Genomic DNA, 20145 nt, shown 5'->3' with positions numbered 1-20145 from the left:
CTTTACCTTTTTACAAAGTTGTCTTTTAACAACATATATTTCACAACAAAGAAGGGATAGCTATTTTCAGATTTTATACTCTGAAAGTATGATCCACATCTTCTTCCCAAGTATCCATGGGAGAATTATAAAAACAAAATAATATGGGACTTCCCTGGTGGCGCAGTGGATAAGATTCCATGCTCCCAACGCAGGGGGTTGGGTTTGAGCCCTGGTCAGGGAAGTAGATCCCACATGCATGCTGCAAGATGCCACATGCCACATGTGGAGATGCCACATGCCACAACTAAGGAGCCCGCGAGCCACAACTAAGGAGCCTGCCTGCCGCAACTAAGACCCAGCACGACCAAATTAAAAAAAAATATTTTTTAATCAAAATAATAGGTAGTGAAGAAATCTCAAAAAAATTCAAAAAAATAGACTACAAACTACTGGTTACTTGGTTTTATCCTAATACCATGAAATGAGAAATGAGTGAGGACATAACAAACTATTAGAGAATATTGAGAGAGGAAATATTAATCCTATATACTAAAATCTATCATTGCAGTGAAAGTATCATTCAAAGGTAGATTTCTCAAATTTCAAACTTTATTATCCAAAAAAATTTAAGCATTCCTTTTCACATATGAAAAAGTATAGCAACAACAATAAACCTAAGGAAATAGGTGGTAGGAAATAATAATGATAAAAACTATAAATACAGTAGATTCAGTAGTAGATACAGAATCAATATTGCCAAAATGACCATACTACCCAAGGCAATCTACAGATTCAATCCAATCCCTATCAGATTACCAATGGCATTTTTCACAGAACTAGGACAAAAAATTTCAAAATTTGTATGGAAACACAAAAGACCCCGAATAGCCAAAGCAGTCCTGAGAAAGAAAAACAGAGCTGGCGGAATCAGGCTCCTTGACTTCAGAATATACTACAAAGCTACGGTCATCAAAACAGTATGGTACTGGCACAAAAACAGAAATATAGATCAATGGAACAGGATAGAAAGCCCAGAAATAAACCCACTCACCTATGGTCAACTAGTCTATGACAAAGGAGGCAAGAACATACAAATGGAGAAAAGACAGTCTCTTCAATAAGTGGTGCCAGGAAAACTGGACAGCAGTTTAAAAGAATGAAATTAGGACATTCTCTAACACCATACACAAAAATAAACGCAAAATGGATCAAAGACCTACATGTAAGGCCAGACACTATAAAACTCTTACAGGAAAACATAGGCAGAACACTCTTTGACATAAATCACAGCAATATCTTTTTTGATCCACCTCCTAGAGTAATGAAAGTAAAACCAAAAATAAACAAATGGGACCTAATCAAACTTAAAAGCTTCTGCACAGCAAAGGAAACTATAAACAAAATGAAAAGACAACCCACAGAATGGGAGAAAATATTTGCAAACAGTGCGACTGACAAGAAATTAAATGCTGAAATATATTAACAATTCATATAGCTCAATATCAAAAACAAACAAATAACCCAATCAAAACATGGGAAGAAGACCTAAACAGACATTTCTCCAAAGAAGACATCCAGATAGCCAAAAAGCACATGAAAAGATGTTCAACACTGCTAATTATTAGAGAAATGTAAATCAAAACTACAATGAGGTACCACCTCATACCAGTCAAAATGGCTGTCACCAAAAAAATCTACAAACAATAAATGCTGGAGAGGGTGTGGAGAAAAGGGAACCCTCCTACACTGTTAGTGGGAATGTAAATTGGTACAGCCACTATGGAGAACAGTATGGAGGTTTCTCAAAAAACTAAAAATAGAACTACCATATGACCCAGCAATCCCACTCCTGGGCATATACCTGGAGAAAACCATAATTCGAAAAGATACATGCATCCCAATGTTCACTGCAGCGCTATTTACGATAGCCAGGACATGGAAGCAACCTAAATGTCCATCAACAGAGGAATGGATAAAGAAGATGTGGTACATATATACAATGGAATATTTCTCATCCTTAAAAAAAGAACAAAATAATGCCATTTGAAGATTGTCATACTGAGTGAAATAAGTCAGACAGAGAAAGACAAACATCATATGATATCGCATATATGTGGAATCTAAAAAAAGGGTACAAATGAACTTCTTTACAAAACAGAAAGAGTCACAGATGTAGAAAACAAACTTATGGTTACCAGGGGGTAAGGGGGAAGAGGGATACATTGGGAGATTGGGATTGACATGTACACACTTCTAAATAGATAACTAATAAGGACCTACTGTAGAGCACAGGGAACTCTACTCAATACTCTGTAATGGCCTATATGGGAAAATAACCTAAAAAAGAGTGGATATATGTATATGTATAACTGATTCACTTTGCTGTACACCTGAAACTAACACAACATTGTAAATCAACTACACTCCAATAAAAATTAAAAAAAAAAAAGATACATGCACCCCCAATGTTCATTGCAGCACTATTTACAATAGCCAAGACATGGAAGCAACCTCAATGTCTACTGACAGAGGAATGCATAAAAAAGATGTGGTACATATATACAATGGAATATTACTCAGCCATAAAAAAAAGAATGAAATAATGCCCTTTGCAGCAACATGGATGGACCTAGAGATTATCATACTAAGTGAAGTAAGCCAGACAGAGAAGGACAAGTATCATGATATCACTTACATGTAGAATCTAACAGGAAAAAAAAAGACACAAATGAACTTACTTCCAAAACAGAGGCTCACAGACACAGAAAACAAACTTATGGTTACCAAGGGGGAAAGCGGGGTGGGTGAAGGGATAAATTAGGAAGCTGGAATTAACATATACACACTACTATATATAAAACAGATAACCAACAAGGACCTACTGTATAGCACAGGGAATGCTACTCAATATTATCTAATAACCTATAAGGGAAAAGAATCTGAAAAAGAATATATATATATATAACTGAATTGTGCTATATACCTGAATCTTACACGATATTGCAAATCAACTATACTTCAATACAAAAGATTTTTTTTAAAGGAAAGAAAAGAATTTTAAAAATAAATACAGGAGAAAACATACTGTATAAATTAAATTTAAATAAATGTGTCAGGGGCTCGTTTCTAGAAACAACTAATTAAAACAGGCAAAACTCTGTTAAATAGAAGTTTAAATGTAGCAAAATAGGACAAAATTTAAATCAAGACCTGAACTGTAACAGCAGATATTTTATTAAACGTTATGTGCCTGTTCTGTTTCAATGTTTTAGAATTTTTTTTAAAAAATCATAAGAACATACTATGTATAATCGATCATAAAACTGAACATGTCCATGGCAGCTTTGTTTAAAAATATACTAAAATGGACACCAAAAGTTTACCTAAAATTAGGATTGACTTTAAAATCACTATTATAATAATCCCCTCCCCCTGTTTGGTACTTCAACCCAAGCCTATGGATTAATTCTTTCTATTTTTGAATAGAAACATGATTCTAAGTTAAAGAAGCTGATTCACACACAGAAAGATATTCAAAACCACCTACAATTCACTCCCTATCACCCAATCTCAATTCCTGATAGAGACAGAGATAAAACACTCAGCTAGTGACAGGATTCAGCAACTTGGTAAAAGAATAATGTGCCAATTAGGGTTTATCACAGGAAGCTAAGGACTGTTCAACAGGAGAGAATCTAATAACAGAATCCACCCCATCAATAGGTTAAGAAAAATCATATGATCCCTGAAAAAAAATACCAAAAGGGCATTTGAAAAAAATTCACTACCACCCCCTAAGGCAACATTTAACGAAGGGAACACAAAAATATTTCTTAACAGACTGAAGACTTTATTTCTAAAATAAGAGCTGGTATTAATATTATAATTAGTGAAGAACTACTACAGAGATGCATTTGAACATCAGGAGCAAAACAAGGATGTCCGACGTAGTGCCATTACAATGTTTGAGAATTCAGGGTAAACGCAACAGGACGCAACAGAGAAAGAGGAGGAACACATACCAGAAATGAAGACAGTAACTACACTAGTTAACAATGATACTATGACTGCATATCTACAAAAGCAAATGAGTCACCTTAAATCAATGGATGCAAGAGAAGTATTTGAAATAATCAATGAGCTGCACTTCTCCAAACAAAAACTTGTTAGAAAACATGCAAGAAATGCCAGTCACCATTGTGACAACCTATCATAGCATCACCACCATCACTAGGAAATCATGCAGCCTTTGGTACACTCCAACAGCAAAAATCCTGCAAACTGCTTTAGGTTGTACTGGTAGATGTTAAAATCCTCTCCCTTTTACCATCACATCAAAAAGAATAAAATACCTAGGAATAAAACTACCTAAGGAGACAAAACACCTGTATTCTGAAAACTGTAAGCCGCCGATGAAAGAAATCAAAGATGACACAAACAGATGCAAAGATACATCACATTCTTGGATTGGAAGAATCAATATTGTCAAAGTGACTATACTATCCAAGGCAATCTACAGACTCAATGCAATCCCTATCAAATTAACAATGGCATTTTTCACAGAACTAGAACAAAAAATTTTTAAATTTGTGTGGAAACACAAAAGACCCCGAATAGCCAAAGCAATCCTGAGAAAGAAAAACAGAGCTGGAGGAATCAGGCTCCTTGACTTCAGAATATACTACAACTACAGTCATCAAAACAGTATGGTAATGGCACAAAAACAGAAATACAGATCAATGGAACAGGATAGAAAGCCCAGAAATAAACCCACTCACCTATGGTCACCTAATCTATGACAAAGGAGGCAAGTATGTACAATGGAGAAAAGACAGTCTCTTCAATAAGTGCTGCTGGGAAAACTGGATAGCAGTTTAAAAGAATGATATTAGGACATTCTCTAACACCACACAAAAAAATAAACTCAAAATGGATTAAAGACCTAAATGTAATACCGGATACTCTAAAACTCTTAGAGGAAAACATAGGCAGAACACTGTTTGACATAAATTGCAGAAATATCTTTTTTGATCCACCTCCTAGAGTAATGAAAATAAAACCAAAAATAAACAAATGGGACCTAATTAAACTTAAAAGCTTTTGCACAGCAAAGGAAACCATAAACAAAACGAAAAGACAACCCACAGAATGGGAGAAAATATTTGCAAATGAAGCGACTGACAAGGGCTTAATCTCCACAATATACAAATAGCTCATACAGCTCAATATCAAAAAAAGCAAACAACCCAATCAAAAAATGGGCAGAGGATCAAAGTAGACATTTCTCCAAAGAAGATATACAGATGGCCAAAAAGCACATGAAAAGATGCTCAACATCGCTAATTATCAGAGAAATGCAAATCAAAGCTACAATCAGAGGGATTGGTGGCACAGTGGTTAAGAACCTGCCTGCCAATGCAGGGGGCATGGGTTCGACCCCTGGTCTGGGAAGATCCCACATGCCGCGGAGCAACTAAGCCTGTGTGCCACAACTACTGAGCCTGTGCTCTAGACCCCATGCTCCACAACAAGAGAAGCCCGCATACCGCAACAAAGAGTAGCCCCAGCTCGTTGCAACTAGAGAAAGCCTGCAAGCAGCAACAAAGACCCAACACAGCCAAAAATAAACAAACAAACAAACAAACAAACAAAAACTACAATGAGGTATCACCTCACACAGTCAGAATGGCCATCATCAAAAGTTCTACAGACAACAAATGCTGGAGAGGGTGTGGAGAAAAGGGAACCTTCTTGCACTGTTGGTGGGAATGTAAATTGATACAGCCACTATGGAGAACAGTATGGAGGTTCCTTAAAAAACTAAAAATAGAACTACCATATGACCCAGCAATCCCACTCCTGGGCATATACCCTGAGAAAACCATAATTCAAAAAGACACATGTACCCCAATGTTCACTGCAGCACTACTTACAATAGCCAGGTCATGGAAACAACCTAAATGTCCATCGACAGATGAATGGATAAAGAAGATGTGGCACATATATACAATGGAATATTACTCAGCCATAAAAAAGAACAAAATAATGTCATTTGCGGCAACATGGATGGACCTAGAAATTATCATACTAACTGAAGTAAGTCAGACAGAGAAAGACAAACATCGTATGATACCGCTCATATGTGAAATCTAATTTTTTAAAAAATGATACTAATGAACTTATTTACAACACAGAAACAGACTCACAGATATCAAAATCAAACTTATGGCTACCAAAGAGGAAACATGGGGGAAAGTGATAAATTAGGAGGCTGGGATTAATATATACACACTATTATAAATAAAATGGATAACGAATAAGAACCTACTGCATAGCACAGGGAATACTACTCAATATTCTATAACAACCTATATGGAGAAAGAATCTGAAAGATAATGGATATATATATATAACATTCACTTTACTGTACACCTGAAACTAACACAACATTGTAAATCTAGTATACTCCAATAGAAATTTTTAAACAACCAAAAGAACACAATATTTTGAAGAGATTAAAAAAAGCCAGAAACAGATTTACAGATATTGACAAGAAACTTCTGGTTACCAAAGGGGAAACGTGGGGAGGCGGGAGGGATAAATCAGGAGCTTGGGATTAACATACACACACTACTACATATAAGATAGATAACCAACAAGGACCTACTGTATAGCACAGAGAACTCTACTCAATAATCTGTGATACCCTATATGAGAAAAGAATCTGAAAAACAATGAATACATGTATAACTGAATCACTTTGCTGTATACCTGAAACTAACACAGCATTGTAAGTCAACTATATTCCAATAAAATTTTAAAAATAAAATCGTCTCTTGATAGAGAATTGTGTCACATCTCTGAATAGTTATGCCCAAAGACCAAGAAACAAGTACGTGTTTTATTAATACGGAAGACAACACTGCTGGGCAGTGGCTCCATTCCCAGATTTCAAAACTGAGGCTCAAGGCGGTGAGTTCAATCGCAAGGAGTCCCATGTGGGCATCCAGTGTGCCTTACTCAGCCGTGAGGAGCGGAGCTGGGGCTGACACACTGCGCAAGGGTTCCAGAGCTTGGGGGCTTTCCATGCTGCCTTCTAACCCCCTGCCCATCTTGATACTTTCAGAATATCAAATAGTGTCCAAGGATGAACAATGAAAGGGAATTAGTCTCACACAACGTTAAAATATACTTCAAACACCAAGACTCAAAACAGCATGACGCTAGGACACAAATGGAAATGTGGGTTCGTGGAGGTTCAGGATCAGGCCCAGCTGTTTTTGGATACATGGGAAGAAAGGGATTCTCCAACACCTGGTAGAGCAGGAACCGAGTAGCATCTGAACAAAACATACAGAACTGATCTTTCCTATGACTGGGCACACAATAGGGGCCTAATGATACTAATAGTCGCCTTTGCTCTGTGCCAGACCCTGTGCTAAGCAGCTTAGAGACCTTTTACTTTGTTCAGTCCTTGTAAGGACTCTATAAAGTGAATGCTCCCATTCCACAGATGGAGAAACTGAGGTTCAGAAAGAGAAGTGACTGGCTGGGGTCCTTCAGCCTGGTCTGGCTGACTTCATCAGCTAAGCTCCCTGGCCTCAACCAGCAGGTGGCGCTGGTCTTTCCTGAGCTCCCACAGCTCAGGTAGGCTGCACGCCCTCGGGCATTACATGTCCATCACAGCGTGGCCCACTCCCTCCTACACGCCTTGGTCAGCTTGCTCCCATGCTGTGCTCCATACCTCCGGCCAGGTCCCTGACTCAGTTTCCCCTCCCATTTCAGCAGGAAGCTCTGGCTGTCTGGCCACAACCCTACAGGGTTCACCTTTCCGAGCCTCTGCTTCCATAGTTATGAAAGCTATGTTTCCATAGTTATGTCACTTATAGTTATGAGTGAGTGTCACTACCCACAGGGTTGCTGGGGGGATTAAGTGAGCGTTTAATCCTGGCTGTCGTAGATCCTCGGAAAATTCACGGTGACTCTTCTCCGTGGATACAGAGAAGGAACACACCCCACTGCTCCCCCCAGAAGCACCAGCCAGAGCAAGTGCAGACTCACAGGTAGGAAACGGAGCTGGGAGGCAGGCTGCTTACGCCTATCTGAGCTACAATGATGCCCAGCCCACAACCTGCCCCATCTCCCTCCTTCTGCCCTCCTCCAGGGCATAAATGCCAACAAGGAGGTGACAGGCCTGCGGGCACAGACTCTGAAGCCACACCCGAGCCCTCCCTCCAGGACACGCAAAGAGTCCTGCACCCGGCTCCCTCCCAACACTCCTAATGGATCCACCACCCAGCTCACCACCCAGCTCACGTCTCACGGCGTTCTCACCCCAGACACCCTCAGATTCCCGGTCAAGTTCAGATGCTCAAATCCACCCCGATCCCTCCCCATCCGTAACCCTGCTATAAAGGGCATAGCATCGTCAGGTGTGACACCTGTCCAAGGGCCCTGGAGTCCTCAGTGTGACTGCCACTCCCTTCCTAGGACTCCACCCCAGGACCAAGCCCAACCGTGGGAAAGGGCCTCACGCTCCGAACCAGACACGGCTGGACAGTGCCATTCACCAAGCCACTCCACTCACTGCACAGTTTCCCTCACTCTCTCTAGAAGCCCCAAGCAAAGCCCACTTCAGAGCCAGATTCGCCCAACACTTGTCATCACAAATCCAGGCACCCTTGCGTGACCATGTCCTGGGGGAATGCAGACCCAAACCAGCACTCAAGCCCTGGCCCCCGAAAGCCACCCGCACCCGCTGACCTCCTTGGTGTAGCCCATGGCCTTCAGGACAGAGTGATTCAAGGTCTCCAGGGAGGCCAGGACGTCCTCGTAGTCCCCCATGTGGTCCACAAAGTAATCTGGGGGAAGGGAAGGCAGGGGTCAAAGGTCATAGGAGGATCATGGCCCTCCCCATGGGTCCTCCCACCAATCCCGTCTGTGCCCCTCATTCATTGCCTCTCCCCAGGCCCCTCCCCTCCCCAAAAACACACCCCACCCAAGCCTCGGTCCCTGCACAGCCAGCACCTACCACACAGCTCCTTGGTGTCCACATGGCTGCAGAGAGAGAATGAGAGGGACTCAGGGACTAGCCTGTGACGTGCCTCCCGCCCTCCTTCCCTCCCTGGCGAGCACAGCCTAGTGCAGCTGGCAAAACACCTCCCGGGCCTCTTCTCTTTTCATCCTATGCGCTGGCACCGTGACCCCGGCTTCACAGATGCGGGAACAGCAGGTGAAGAATGGCGCCCCCTCCAGAGGGTTCCACGTCTGTGCATCTGTCTGACCCCCTCACCATGCTTCCCCACCGCTTTCCTCTCCCAAAGCCTGCCCACCACACATCAGGAGCAGATGGGGCTAAACCGGGGGCTGGCAAGAGGGAGGGGAATAGCCCATGGCTATTACAGGCTGTCAACAAAACTCTCACGCGACGCACTGCCCCGGACATCCCTGCCTGCTGGGTCCTGGGCTCTGCTGGGGGTGCGGGTGGCCCTCCTTGCTCTCACTCTAGGCCTGGGATCCTCCTGTCCTTCCTCAGAGGAGGCCGAGCACGAGAAGGCCACCCACGCCGGGGAAGGCGCAGGCGGCAGCCTCGGAACGCAGGCACGGCGGGGCGGTGTGCTGGCGGCGGACGCCCAGGGACCCGAGCTTTGTGTAGGTCCCGATAACCTTCCCTTTCTGGGCCCCAGTTCCCTCCCTGAGACACGCCGGCCTACAGAGTGTGCCGGCTTCATCGAGAGGCTTCTGGGAAAAGGCTCTGCAAACTCTGTCTTGGAGGTTCCCCCAATCCGCATCACCTGGTGAAAAGTTCCGACAAGTCCTGCAGAAACGAAGCCTGCTTAATGGTGCTCAAAGTAGCATTTCACCGACCTTTCTGAGCCGTGTGAACGGTTTTGGGTAGAAAACCTGTTTAGCATCCCAAGGAGGGGATGTTTACAGCTCACACTCTGGGGAACGTTGGAAAGAAAACACCCAAAGGTCTTTAGAGGTCTGGTCTTTGCTAGTGGGAAGTCCGCCCGCCCGCACTCACATACGCTCTCCAGTGCCGCCTCCTCCCAGACCCAGCTGCGCGAATGAGGATGAATAATCGACAGGCACCTGCCGCAGCCCTTTCAAGCTCCCCGGGGCGCTGCAGGAACTGCTCAGAACCTCCATCTCGCTCCGGAAACAAAGCCTTCCCCTGGAGCCTGCGGCAGGAAGCCGTTTCTTTCAAGGGGCCTTTCCCCCTCCGCCTGCCCCACCCCGGCTCCCAGGACGCTCTGCCCCACCTCTGGCCCCAGGCGGCCCCGCGCTGTGTCCCTTGCCAACGGGCCTGGTGGCAGCTCCTCGTCCAGACCATCTCTAGCCTGTCACAGGGGACCCCGGCTTATCAAATCTGCTCCAAACAGCCCCGAGGAACTCAGGTGTGGAGTGGAGAAGGGGGCTCGGGCCTCATCCCGCCTGGGGATCACTCGGAGAGGGCAAGGCTGGAGTTCAGGTTGGGGAGGGTCGGGTACGTGTGAGTAGAATGCGTACTTTGCACTTGATTTAGGGATTTAGAGTTTTAGGTCTGGGGCCGGAGTTTGGGATTGATTGAGACACAGGTTAGTGTTCTGGCTGGGTTGGAGAAACGGTGATTAGGTACAGGGTGAGAATGGGAGTTCAGGTCAGAGTGAAGATCAGTTTGGTTTAAGACGGGATCCGGTGAGGATGAGAATCACAGAGCTCGTGTTGGGACCGGGGATAAGCACGAGGCGCTGGGGTCAGAACTAGGTCGAGGGGGCTCATCTCTCCCTTTCGTTATCCGGTGTATATTCTGCAAATCTAGGGTCTCTCCCAGCTTCGCCATGTGTGCTCAGTAAAGACAAACACTTGCCAACGCAGTATCAACCTATCCATTCCCCAGATCGCCCCGGCCAGTCGGGGCCAAACAGATGGGACTCCTGGATTAGCAGGTTTGGGGACTTTGAGGTCTCCGTGCCTCCAGGGGAGTGGGCGGTGGAGACTGGCCACTGCAAGAGAAGGGAAACGCTGCCTCCCGGCCCCAGCCCCCACCCCCCAGGACTTAGCTCACTTGGTATTGTCGGAGTCGATGGTGTGGAAGAGACCCTCTAGTTCTTTCTCGTTGAGGACGCCATCTGCAAAGAAGAGCTGGAACTCCTCCAAGGATAACTTCCCGTCATCTGCGAGGAAGGGGTGGGGGGAGAGCAGCTGGTGTCTAACAGATGGGACATCCCCAGACCCAGACAATTCCCAAATCAACAGGGAAACTCCAGCCAGGTAATCCCCGCCTGCCCCGCTAATTCCCAAACTAGCAGATAAACCCCAGCTCAGATCATCCCTGCCGGTGCCGCTAATCCAAATTAACCAGCAAACTCCAGTTCACAGAGATCACAGACTCATCTAGCTGATTCCCAAACCAACAGACCAACACCATTTACAGATAATCCCCAAACCAGCAACTGCTGGGGCTCATTAAGCCCCGCAGTCAACAAGTAGGTAGAGCACACCTGAGCCTGTCAGGCAACCTCCTCTCCCAGTCACCTGACCACCTGGAGGCAGTCTGATGACCATTCTCTTTTGGTTCCAAAAGCCCAGATAACCTCCGCACACTTTAATCATCTCCGCCTCAGCACCCAGGTCCTGATTCTGGGGAGGGAATGACCCCCCTCCACTCTGCCTTCACAGGGTCTGACGTGAGCCCGCTACCAACGGTGGCACTCACCGGGCCAAGGATGCAGCCCTGAGGATGCCAAACCCCGGGGGAGGTGGTGCCAGGCCTGGGGCTCTGGGGTGGGGAGGGGCTGGGCTCTGGACGAGGGGCCCTCACAGCTGACATACCTGTCCCAACGCTTCCCTCCCCGTCTCACCTCTTCGGCCTCCACTTGCGGTTGCCCTGGGTACCAGCACCCGCTGGGGAAGTTCTCATGGGTTGGGGGCAGCTGGGCCCCTGAGAGAGAGGCTCCCAGCAGAACTCCAGCGACTCCCCAAGCTTCCAGCCTCCGCTCCTCCCATCTGGGCTCTCCCGCTCAGTGCACCCACCTCCCCATCCCATCCCGGAAGCCACAACCCCCTCCTCACTGATCTTAGACCGCTTCCTGCTCCTCCTTAAAGGGGCCGCATCTGTGGGAGACAGCGGAGGTCAGGGAAACGGGTGAGCCCCAGCCCCTCTCTGCAGACCCCCTTCATTACTTCCGGCAAGTCTGCAGTCAAAGCCCTCGAGAGCCCACATGGCACGTTGTGTGGATTAGAAAGAAACGTGCTTCCTGATGGGGGTGGTGAGGAGATGCAGTACAGCATCAGAGCACGTGAGGGGAGGGCCGTGCAGGCTGGATCTGAGGCCCTCAATTCTCTCAAGTAGCTGCCCTTGAGCAGGGCACAATCCGCCCAATCAGACACGGCAGACCTACTTGGACCCAGGCAGAAGCCACTCGTACATTTTAAAGGCTCTGGAGCTTCTATCTCTGCTGCCAAGAGCTCTGCAGGGGCTCAAAGTAGGGCAACTTTGAGTAGGGAGAGGGAGATCCTCACGCCTTGCGCTGGGCTCCGCCCCGCCCGTGTTGAGAAGGGGAATATGGGAGAGTGGGCACGGGCTTGCACGTGGGGGGCTGGGGCAATGTCCAGTGTGCCTCCAACTTCCTGTCTCAGGTGCTCAGGTTTGTTTTGTTTTCTCTTGTTTTCTCGGCCTTGCCCGCACAGCACGCGGGATCTTAGCTCCCCGACCAGGGATCGAGCCTGCGCTCCCCGCAGTGGAAGCTCGGAGTCCTAACCACTGAACCACCAGGGAATTCTCCCGGCTCATGTTTTAATGTCACAGACGGGAGAATGAATTTCTGACTTTCAAAACCCAGAGTCCCCCCAAATCAAAACAATCCCCCCCCCCATTCACACATAAAGACCCAGAAACCAACCATAAACAGCACGATACCAGCTGTGACATACATAAATGCTAAGTTATGGCTCTGTGTCTTCTGTGAAAGAGGACAGTTTCCAGGTTTCCTTTAACAAGACTGATGATGACCCAGGAGCCAGGGAGCGGAACCAGGGCAGACACACAGGCTCTGTGTGTTCACGCATCTGGTCCTCACAACGCCCCACGACATAGGTATACCATCACCTCCAGTTTACAGAGCAGAGAGGCACGGAGCAGTTATGGGACTTGCCCTGGTCCCTCAGCGGGAAGTCGAACCCAGGCCACCTGGCTCCTGAGTCCATGCTCCCAACCCAACCTGGGGCAGGGTCTTGTGTCGAGACCCCCAGCCACAGGGCTAGATGGAAAAGCCGAAGCCAAGTCTGGACTCAGTGGAAGCGTGCTGTGATCGATTAGTCATGTCTGCCACGGGCACGGCACCATCCCCGCCACCATCTCCTTCCGCGAAGCCAGGCACCGCCATCCAGTCTGCACTCAGGAGAACAGGCAGAGAGAGGCCCGCCAGGCCTCCTGAGCACAAAGGCTTCTCGGTGACATTTAGCTTGAAAGTCCCACCACAGCCCTACTGAACCCAGATCAGCTAATGAGGGAAGCAACATCTATCTGCCAGGGCCTCTGTCCAATTAGAGGAGCGAGAGGGCCTAGCACCTCCAGGACCCCCCCGAGCGGGCCCGTTTGCAGGTGTCCTCACTAATTAGCATGAGCTCAGCCTCTGTTGCAGTGACCTTTCAAATGCCAGGAGTCCGCCAGTCTCCCTGTTCCCTGGAGGAAACGCAGTCTGGCACCCACCCCTCCACCCTTCCAGGTCCTACACCCCAAGCTCCCCGGCAGGCACCCCACTCTCCGCCTCCCCGCGGGGCCACGCCCAGTCTCCAGCTCCACCTCCACGAAGACGCCTCTGTCCTGGGAGCCACCAGGCCAGGCCAGGCCAGGCCAGCCCGAGCCGAAGCCCTTGTTCCTGTGATCCCTAAGGCCGATTCCACTCCAACCCGCGGCCTGGGGCCGCGGCAGGCATCTTGCTTCCGTGGACAACTGGGGCGGAGCCAGCATCCATTCCCTGCCCACACGATGTTGGCAGACTGGGCTGGGCTCAATCAGAACCGCCCGCTCTGCTCCCCAACTGAGAATCTGCGATCTTTGACTTGTCCTCCTTGAGCCTTGATTTTTGGCACCTGTAGGAAAGGGGGGTGATGCTTCTTCTCCCACTAGGAGCCCAGGGAACGTCAGAGGAGGTCTGTTAACGTCTTGGTGCCTAATAGATGCTCCACAGCTGCGGGCAGTCTCCACCAGATGGTGAACGCCCCGTGAAGCACGGGGCGAGAATCAAACACTTGTTGACAAACCAAGGCCCGTTTTCCGAGGCACTCAATGCTGGTCAGCTGACGTGAGGACTCGCTGGCTCCTTGCAGCATGCCAAGACCCGAGCTTCACCCCACCCCCCATGACAGCCCCTCGAAGCGGGTAGTAGTATGATTATCCCCACGTACAGATGGGGACACTGAGACCCTGCGAGTTTGGTGACTGGCCTGAGGTCACAGGGCCGGGAGGCGGCTGAGCCCTGGCAGCTCCTGCAGCAAAGCGGGGGCCCTACCTCCTTCTCACAGGCCCGGGAAGCTTCCTGGGAACCAGAATCACACCCCCCATTAACCCTGGTGACAACCCCCCACGGCCACTGGTGCCGGCCGGGAAAACTAGGGCCCCAGGGGCACGAGTGGGCTTGGGCTCAGCCTCTGTGGGGACCGCAGGAGCAAAGTCGAGGGTCCCCGCAGCTGTGCCCAGGGGGCGGAAACACGGCCTCTGATGGGCCGGGGTGCAGGGGGGCGGGGGATGAGCAACGAGGATGAAACCCCATCTGTGCCTGAAGGGAGACCAGGGCGCCAGCCACGCACCCACACAGACACACACACACTGCAAAGGTTCCTGCAGAGCTAACCACCAGGAAGACACACAGACACACACACACAACTCCACACACACACACACTTGGTATGTACAGCAACAGTCGGAGACGGCCATTCAACCCTCATGTGCACACACTCTCAAAAGCGTGAATGGTGACGCACAGCCAGACCCACATAGCTGCATCCCAGGGACACACACACCGCACTCCCAGCGGTGAATGAGTCCGTCACCTGTAAGCCAGCAGCTGTTTACCAAGGACCTACTGTGTGCCGGGTCCATGACAGGGACAAGCCCAAATACCTCCCTGGAAAAACCTCGTCATCTGCTGAGGGGCATGACCAACACACGGTGATGACCTCAGGCCGTCTGCACATTAGAAGGTAGAGAGAGGCCCCCCAAACCCCCTTCTCTAGTCTCTGACGCTGTCCAGGCCGCGATGCCACGACGATTTCTTGAGTGCCACTCAAGTCCCCCCACCGCGTCCCTCTCCTTCCTCCATAGGGAATTACTCCATCTGATGGTCCTGTATCCCAAGAGGCCTGGGAGGGGCCACCGTCACACCCAGGGATGGTGGGTGAGAGAGGGAGACCCCTGGGCACTAGCTTCCAGCCCAGGGCTGTTCCCCAAGGTCTCACGCTCTACCCCCAACACAGTGAGGGGGCAGCTCAATGGTAACTCCCAGGGTCAGGAGGGAGGGGTGCTGGGGCCCAGGGGAGTGCTGCCATCTTGACCTCCAGCCCACGCACGAGAGGGCCTGGGACCTGAAGGCCCCGGGGGAGTGGGCAAGCGATGGGCCATCTGTTCCCCACTCCTTCCCCAGCACGGGCCTTGATACTTAATTAGTATTTTCTCAATGGATGACTAAATCAACACTGAGCACTGCCTGCTTCTCTTTTAAAAAGTTCACCACCCATCTCCTCCCTGCATTTCCCCAACAGCCCAGGGAAGCAGACAGGTTATGTGTTATCACCCCACTTTACAGATGGCAAAACTGAGGCCTGGAGAGGGGCTGTGCCTTGGTTAAAGTCCACAGAGAGTTGCTTCCGGCCCAAGAATAATGACTATGGTATTAATACAAACGCTCTCTGTGGCCACTGTGAGGTTCAGGTGTGCCTTGGTAAACCTTGTTATCTTCTGGCCCCTGCCTTCCAGAAAGGTCCAGGGTGGAACATCTCCAGCAAGTCAGGAGAAGTGGAGTGTCCTGAATTCACTGGCCACGACAACGTGCTCACTTTGTTCGGGAAGCCGCGTGAAATGGGGAAATCTGCTGGGGTCCGCAGCAGAGCTTCGACTGTCTTCATGCAGCTGGGTGACCCCGGGCAAGTCACAGAACCTCTCTGGGCCGCTACGGAGTTGACAGAATGGGGGCAACAGCACTGACTGTATCAGGTGGCTTTGAGGAGGAGGTGTGCCAGGGCCTGGGAAGGGCCTGCAGTGAGGCTAGGGGCTTCCTGGGCCCCCGCCTGGGTTGCTCTGGTCCAGCCCAGCTGCATGAGATTAAAGTACATCAAGCATTTACCACGGGCAAGGCATCACAGCATCACCAGCACCTGCTCTCTGAATCCGCACGGCTCCCCTACTAAGTAGGAACTATGGGGAGTGCCATTGTAAGATGGGGAAACTGAGGAACAGAGCAGAGCCAGGATTCAGAGTCCTGCACTCCCAACCGGAAAGAGTCAGGTCCTCATTCAGGGGACAGCCTGGGAGGGAAACTCACCATTTTTGTCCGCACGGCGGAAAATCTGCAGAGAAGAGAGGTCGAATCAGCGCTGGCCCGGAAGGGGCAGGCTCTGACCACCGCCCCCAACCCCAGGTGGTCCTGGGGAAGCTGGGCCCCCTTCTCCCTCCCCGGGGAGGACACCCTGGCTGGGATCCAGGGGTGGGAGGGTGTTTCAGGCAGAGGTCCTCCCGCTGCCTGCACGGAAGCAGCTGCCCACTCTCCCTTCTGTGCCGGCAGCCTGCCCACGGCCACGCTGACACACGCACACGTGCGCGTGGACATACGCTCACAGCCATCACGTGCTTGCGTGTGTGCTTCCAGAGCTGTGGGTCTGTGGGCTGCACGCACTGTCGGACGCTCAGTCGCACACTCAGAATTCCTGTCCCATGGATGCAGCCACTCGCCTTATACCTCCCCCCTCCAGGACCCCTTGGGAGCCTGGTTTCCTCCAGGGAGGTTGGGTTAAGTCTGAACAGAGGTGTCTGCTAAGGGAACCTCGAGGCCTGATGACTGCATCAGCCAGGGCAGAACTGGATTATTTTGGGGGATGGGGGAGTGGGTAGGAGCAGGCTGCCAGGAGCTCAGAAATCTAGGTGCAGATGCAAGGTTCCGGCTGCCACGGGAAGGGGAAGAGGGGGGAGGGGGGAGGGGGAGCCCAATCCCCTCCAGCCTCAGCTGAAACCAGGTAACTCCTCCTCCTGGTGTTTTTGAGACCTAGTAAGCCTTGCTGATGGAAGGAGGAGAGGGAGGCACGGCCCCTGTGGGTGACCATCACACCTTCAAGGACAGAGCCCCCTAGTCCCCTCCCTCCAAGCAACGGGGCAGGCATCCATCATCAAGCACAAACCAAAGCAGCAGCTCAGGAAGGCTTCTCAAACATCTCCCCTTCCTTTAGCTGAACCCTGAGTCCTGGGCACAGTACTCAGTCCTGGGGCAGTAGCCACCGTGGCTGAGGCAGAAAAGGGAGCAGTTATCAGAACCCCAGCCTGAGCACCCCACACGCCTGCTCCTGACTGCAAGGTTCCCGGAGGCGGGGGTCCCACCGTCAGGTGCCCGTGCCGGCGTGAGCGTTAAACAAGTGGCTGACACGACCACGTGATGTGGCCCCCATGCCTGCTCATCACCCCATTTCACAGATGAGGAAATGGAGGCTCAGAGCCAGCTCACGGCCAGCATGTGAGGACTCCAGAGCCCACCTCCAGTCCTGTGAGGACCAGGAGAGGTCTGGACAGGTCTTCCCTGCAAGGGCGGCCCAGGACTTTCAGCTGTGAACGCTGCTGGGGCTTTGAGAGGGTCCAGCTGTGCAAGTGCGTGTCGGGCTGTGTGTGAGCCTGTTTCGGGGGGCACTGAGCCACAGGCACTCACAGCACAGATCCCCCTTCCCTGCCCAGCCCTTTCCGCCCAGAGCCAGCTATAGGCTCCAGGAGGAAGGGGAGAGCGGAAATCCACGCTACCCCCACTCACAACGATGTGTGATACACACACACACACACACACACACACACACACACACACACACACACCCTCTCCCAGAACCCCACGATGCACAAGCGAGGCACCCCAGCCCGCGGTCACCCACCACACAGGACACCCTCACTGGGACATGCACACCCCACTGCCATGCTGCCCCTTGGGGGGGCAAAGCTCCCTCCACCTGCCCCCAGCACTCTACAGGGGACGTCCATCCTGTAGAATCTCCCTCCTACGGTGGGGAGTGGGTGGGAGGGAGAGGTGGGGCAATTTGGGCCCCGGAGAGGATGGATGGGGGTGAGGAGAGGGAGGGAGGGTGGGGAAGGGAATGACGGGGCTCAGAGTGGATGGGGGTCCCCAGAGGGGTCCAGGCTCAGGGAGGACGGGGGATGGCTCCGCCTCTGCTGACAGGAGAGGGGACGACAGAGGTGCGGAGGGGGCCTCACTTAAAGAGGTGGTGCCTGGGGGAAGGGCATTTAGGGTAGAGAATACAAGGGCTTAGGGTCTACAGCCAGGACAAGAAAGGAGGCCCCCGACCTAGGGGGTGTGCGTGTGTGCGTGTGTGTGTGTGTGTGTTGGGGGGAGGTGGTCTTAGAAAAGCAACGACTGGGGCAGGAATCGGGATGGAGAGGAGGAGGGGGCCGGAAGCGGTCAGAGGCTCCCGTCCCGGGAAGGGATGGGGGTAAAGGATGAAGTGCCAAGCTGGGAAAAAGATGAGGGTTTGGCCAGAACAAAAGTAGGGGGGCGGTGGCCGGGTCGAGGGGCTCCAGGCTCCCGGCTCTGAAAACGTGCAGATCCCCAGAAGTGGAGGGAGGGGACGGGAGAAAGGGGGTCGTCCCGGTCCAGGAACGAGACAGGATTGGCACGGAGACCCGCCGGGAGGTAGAGGGGCAGGGGGCCGCGCTCTGGGACGCGGAGGGGCCGGTGCGGGTCCTGCTCCGGGCCGCCGAGCGGGAGGGGCCGGGGGGTCCGTACCCAGGGAGAAGGGGGCCTCGCGGGTCCCGGCGGGGACGGAGGAGGGCGGCCTCGGGGTCGCCCCCGTGGGAGGAGGGGGCTCGGGGTCCCGGCCGGCGCGTACTCACGTCCAGGATGACCGCGGTGCCCCCGCGCGGCGAGGCGGGGCCCGGGCTGGGGCCGGGGTCCGCGGCGGGGACGGCGGGGGCCAGCGGCGCCCGGGGCTCGCCCATCCTGGCGCCCACCCAGCGCAGCAGCCCGCCCAGCGCCCGGCCCTGCGGCGGCGGCTCCCGGAGCAGCCTGTGCGCGCCGGCCCTGCACAGGCGCGCCGCCCGCTCGCACATCGCGCCGCGCCCGCTGCCGCCACCGCCCGGAAGCCCGCCGACCCCCGCCCGGCCCGCGGACCGCCCCCGCACGACCCCCTCCCCGGCGCCGCCCGCGCGCCCCGCCCTCCCTCCCTCCCTCTGCCCCCGCGGCCGCGGCCGCGAGGGGACGGCCGGCGCCGGGGGACGGGAGTGGGGGGAGGGGGCCGCTCCGCCCGGACCCCGAGCCACGTGCCCCGTGGCCACAGCCCCCACCCCCCGCGGCCGGGCGCGGCGGCAGGGCGCTACCCAACAGGCGCGGGGTCCTGGGGGGGGCTCTGGCTGCAGGGGTGCGTCCCTGGGGGCTGCCCCCCTCCGAAAGTCTCCCGCTGTCCTCTCTCCGGAAGGTGCCCCGCCCCGCCCCGCCTTGGCACCGCCGCAGGGGCCGGAGCGCGGTGTCCGGCGAGCCCGGAGCGCCCTCTGCCGGCTCCGGCTCCGGGTATCAGCGCCCACGCACGGGGGTCTCCCCCACCACTCCGCTGGTACCCACTCTTCCCTTCCTCCCGGTGCACGCCCGGTGAGACCTCACCCGCCCGTTAAACAACGCCCAGAACCAGTCTTCACCCCGGAACACCCTCTTCCCCTCCCTCCCCGCATCCATCCACCCACCGACCCAAAGAATTAAACAAGCACCTGCTAGGTGCTAGGCCTGGTGCTGGCACTGGGTTCCAAGGACAGGGAAAACAGAAGATTTCCTTGGCCTCCTGGAGCTTACATCCAAGTGGGCGGAGCCAGATACTGGAATGATTACACGGATGAATGAACAATTAAAACTGAACTATTATGAAGCGGTGGCACCTTGGGCCACGAGAGGGGAATTTGCCTTAAGGCCACAGAGGGGCATGTGT

The 20145-nt window shown here is 52.0% G+C and overlaps 1 protein-coding gene across 1 annotated transcript in view; it reads right to left on the bottom strand.

Annotated features, from left to right (window-relative positions):
• NECAB2 (N-terminal EF-hand calcium binding protein 2) overlaps window positions 1–19289 on the bottom strand; it is a 42651-nt gene extending 23362 nt beyond the window's left edge. The window contains exons 1-5 of the mRNA XM_059904755.1: window positions 19064–19289; window positions 16509–16533; window positions 11033–11141; window positions 9014–9039; window positions 8746–8843 (exon numbers count right to left, since the gene is read on the bottom strand). Of these exons, the coding sequence (XP_059760738.1) occupies window positions 8746–8843; window positions 9014–9039; window positions 11033–11141; window positions 16509–16533; window positions 19064–19279 (474 nt within the window). The 5' untranslated portion in view covers window positions 19280–19289. The remainder of the gene's footprint in view (window positions 1–8745; window positions 8844–9013; window positions 9040–11032; window positions 11142–16508; window positions 16534–19063) is intronic.
• Window positions 19290–20145: the final 856 nt, after the last annotated feature.

The sequence above is a fragment of the Balaenoptera ricei genome, chromosome 19 (genome assembly GCF_028023285.1).
Source record: "Balaenoptera ricei isolate mBalRic1 chromosome 19, mBalRic1.hap2, whole genome shotgun sequence".
NCBI classification, from domain to species: Eukaryota; Metazoa; Chordata; class Mammalia; order Artiodactyla; family Balaenopteridae; genus Balaenoptera; species Balaenoptera ricei.
This window is presented reverse-complemented; position numbering and strand designations above follow the sequence as displayed.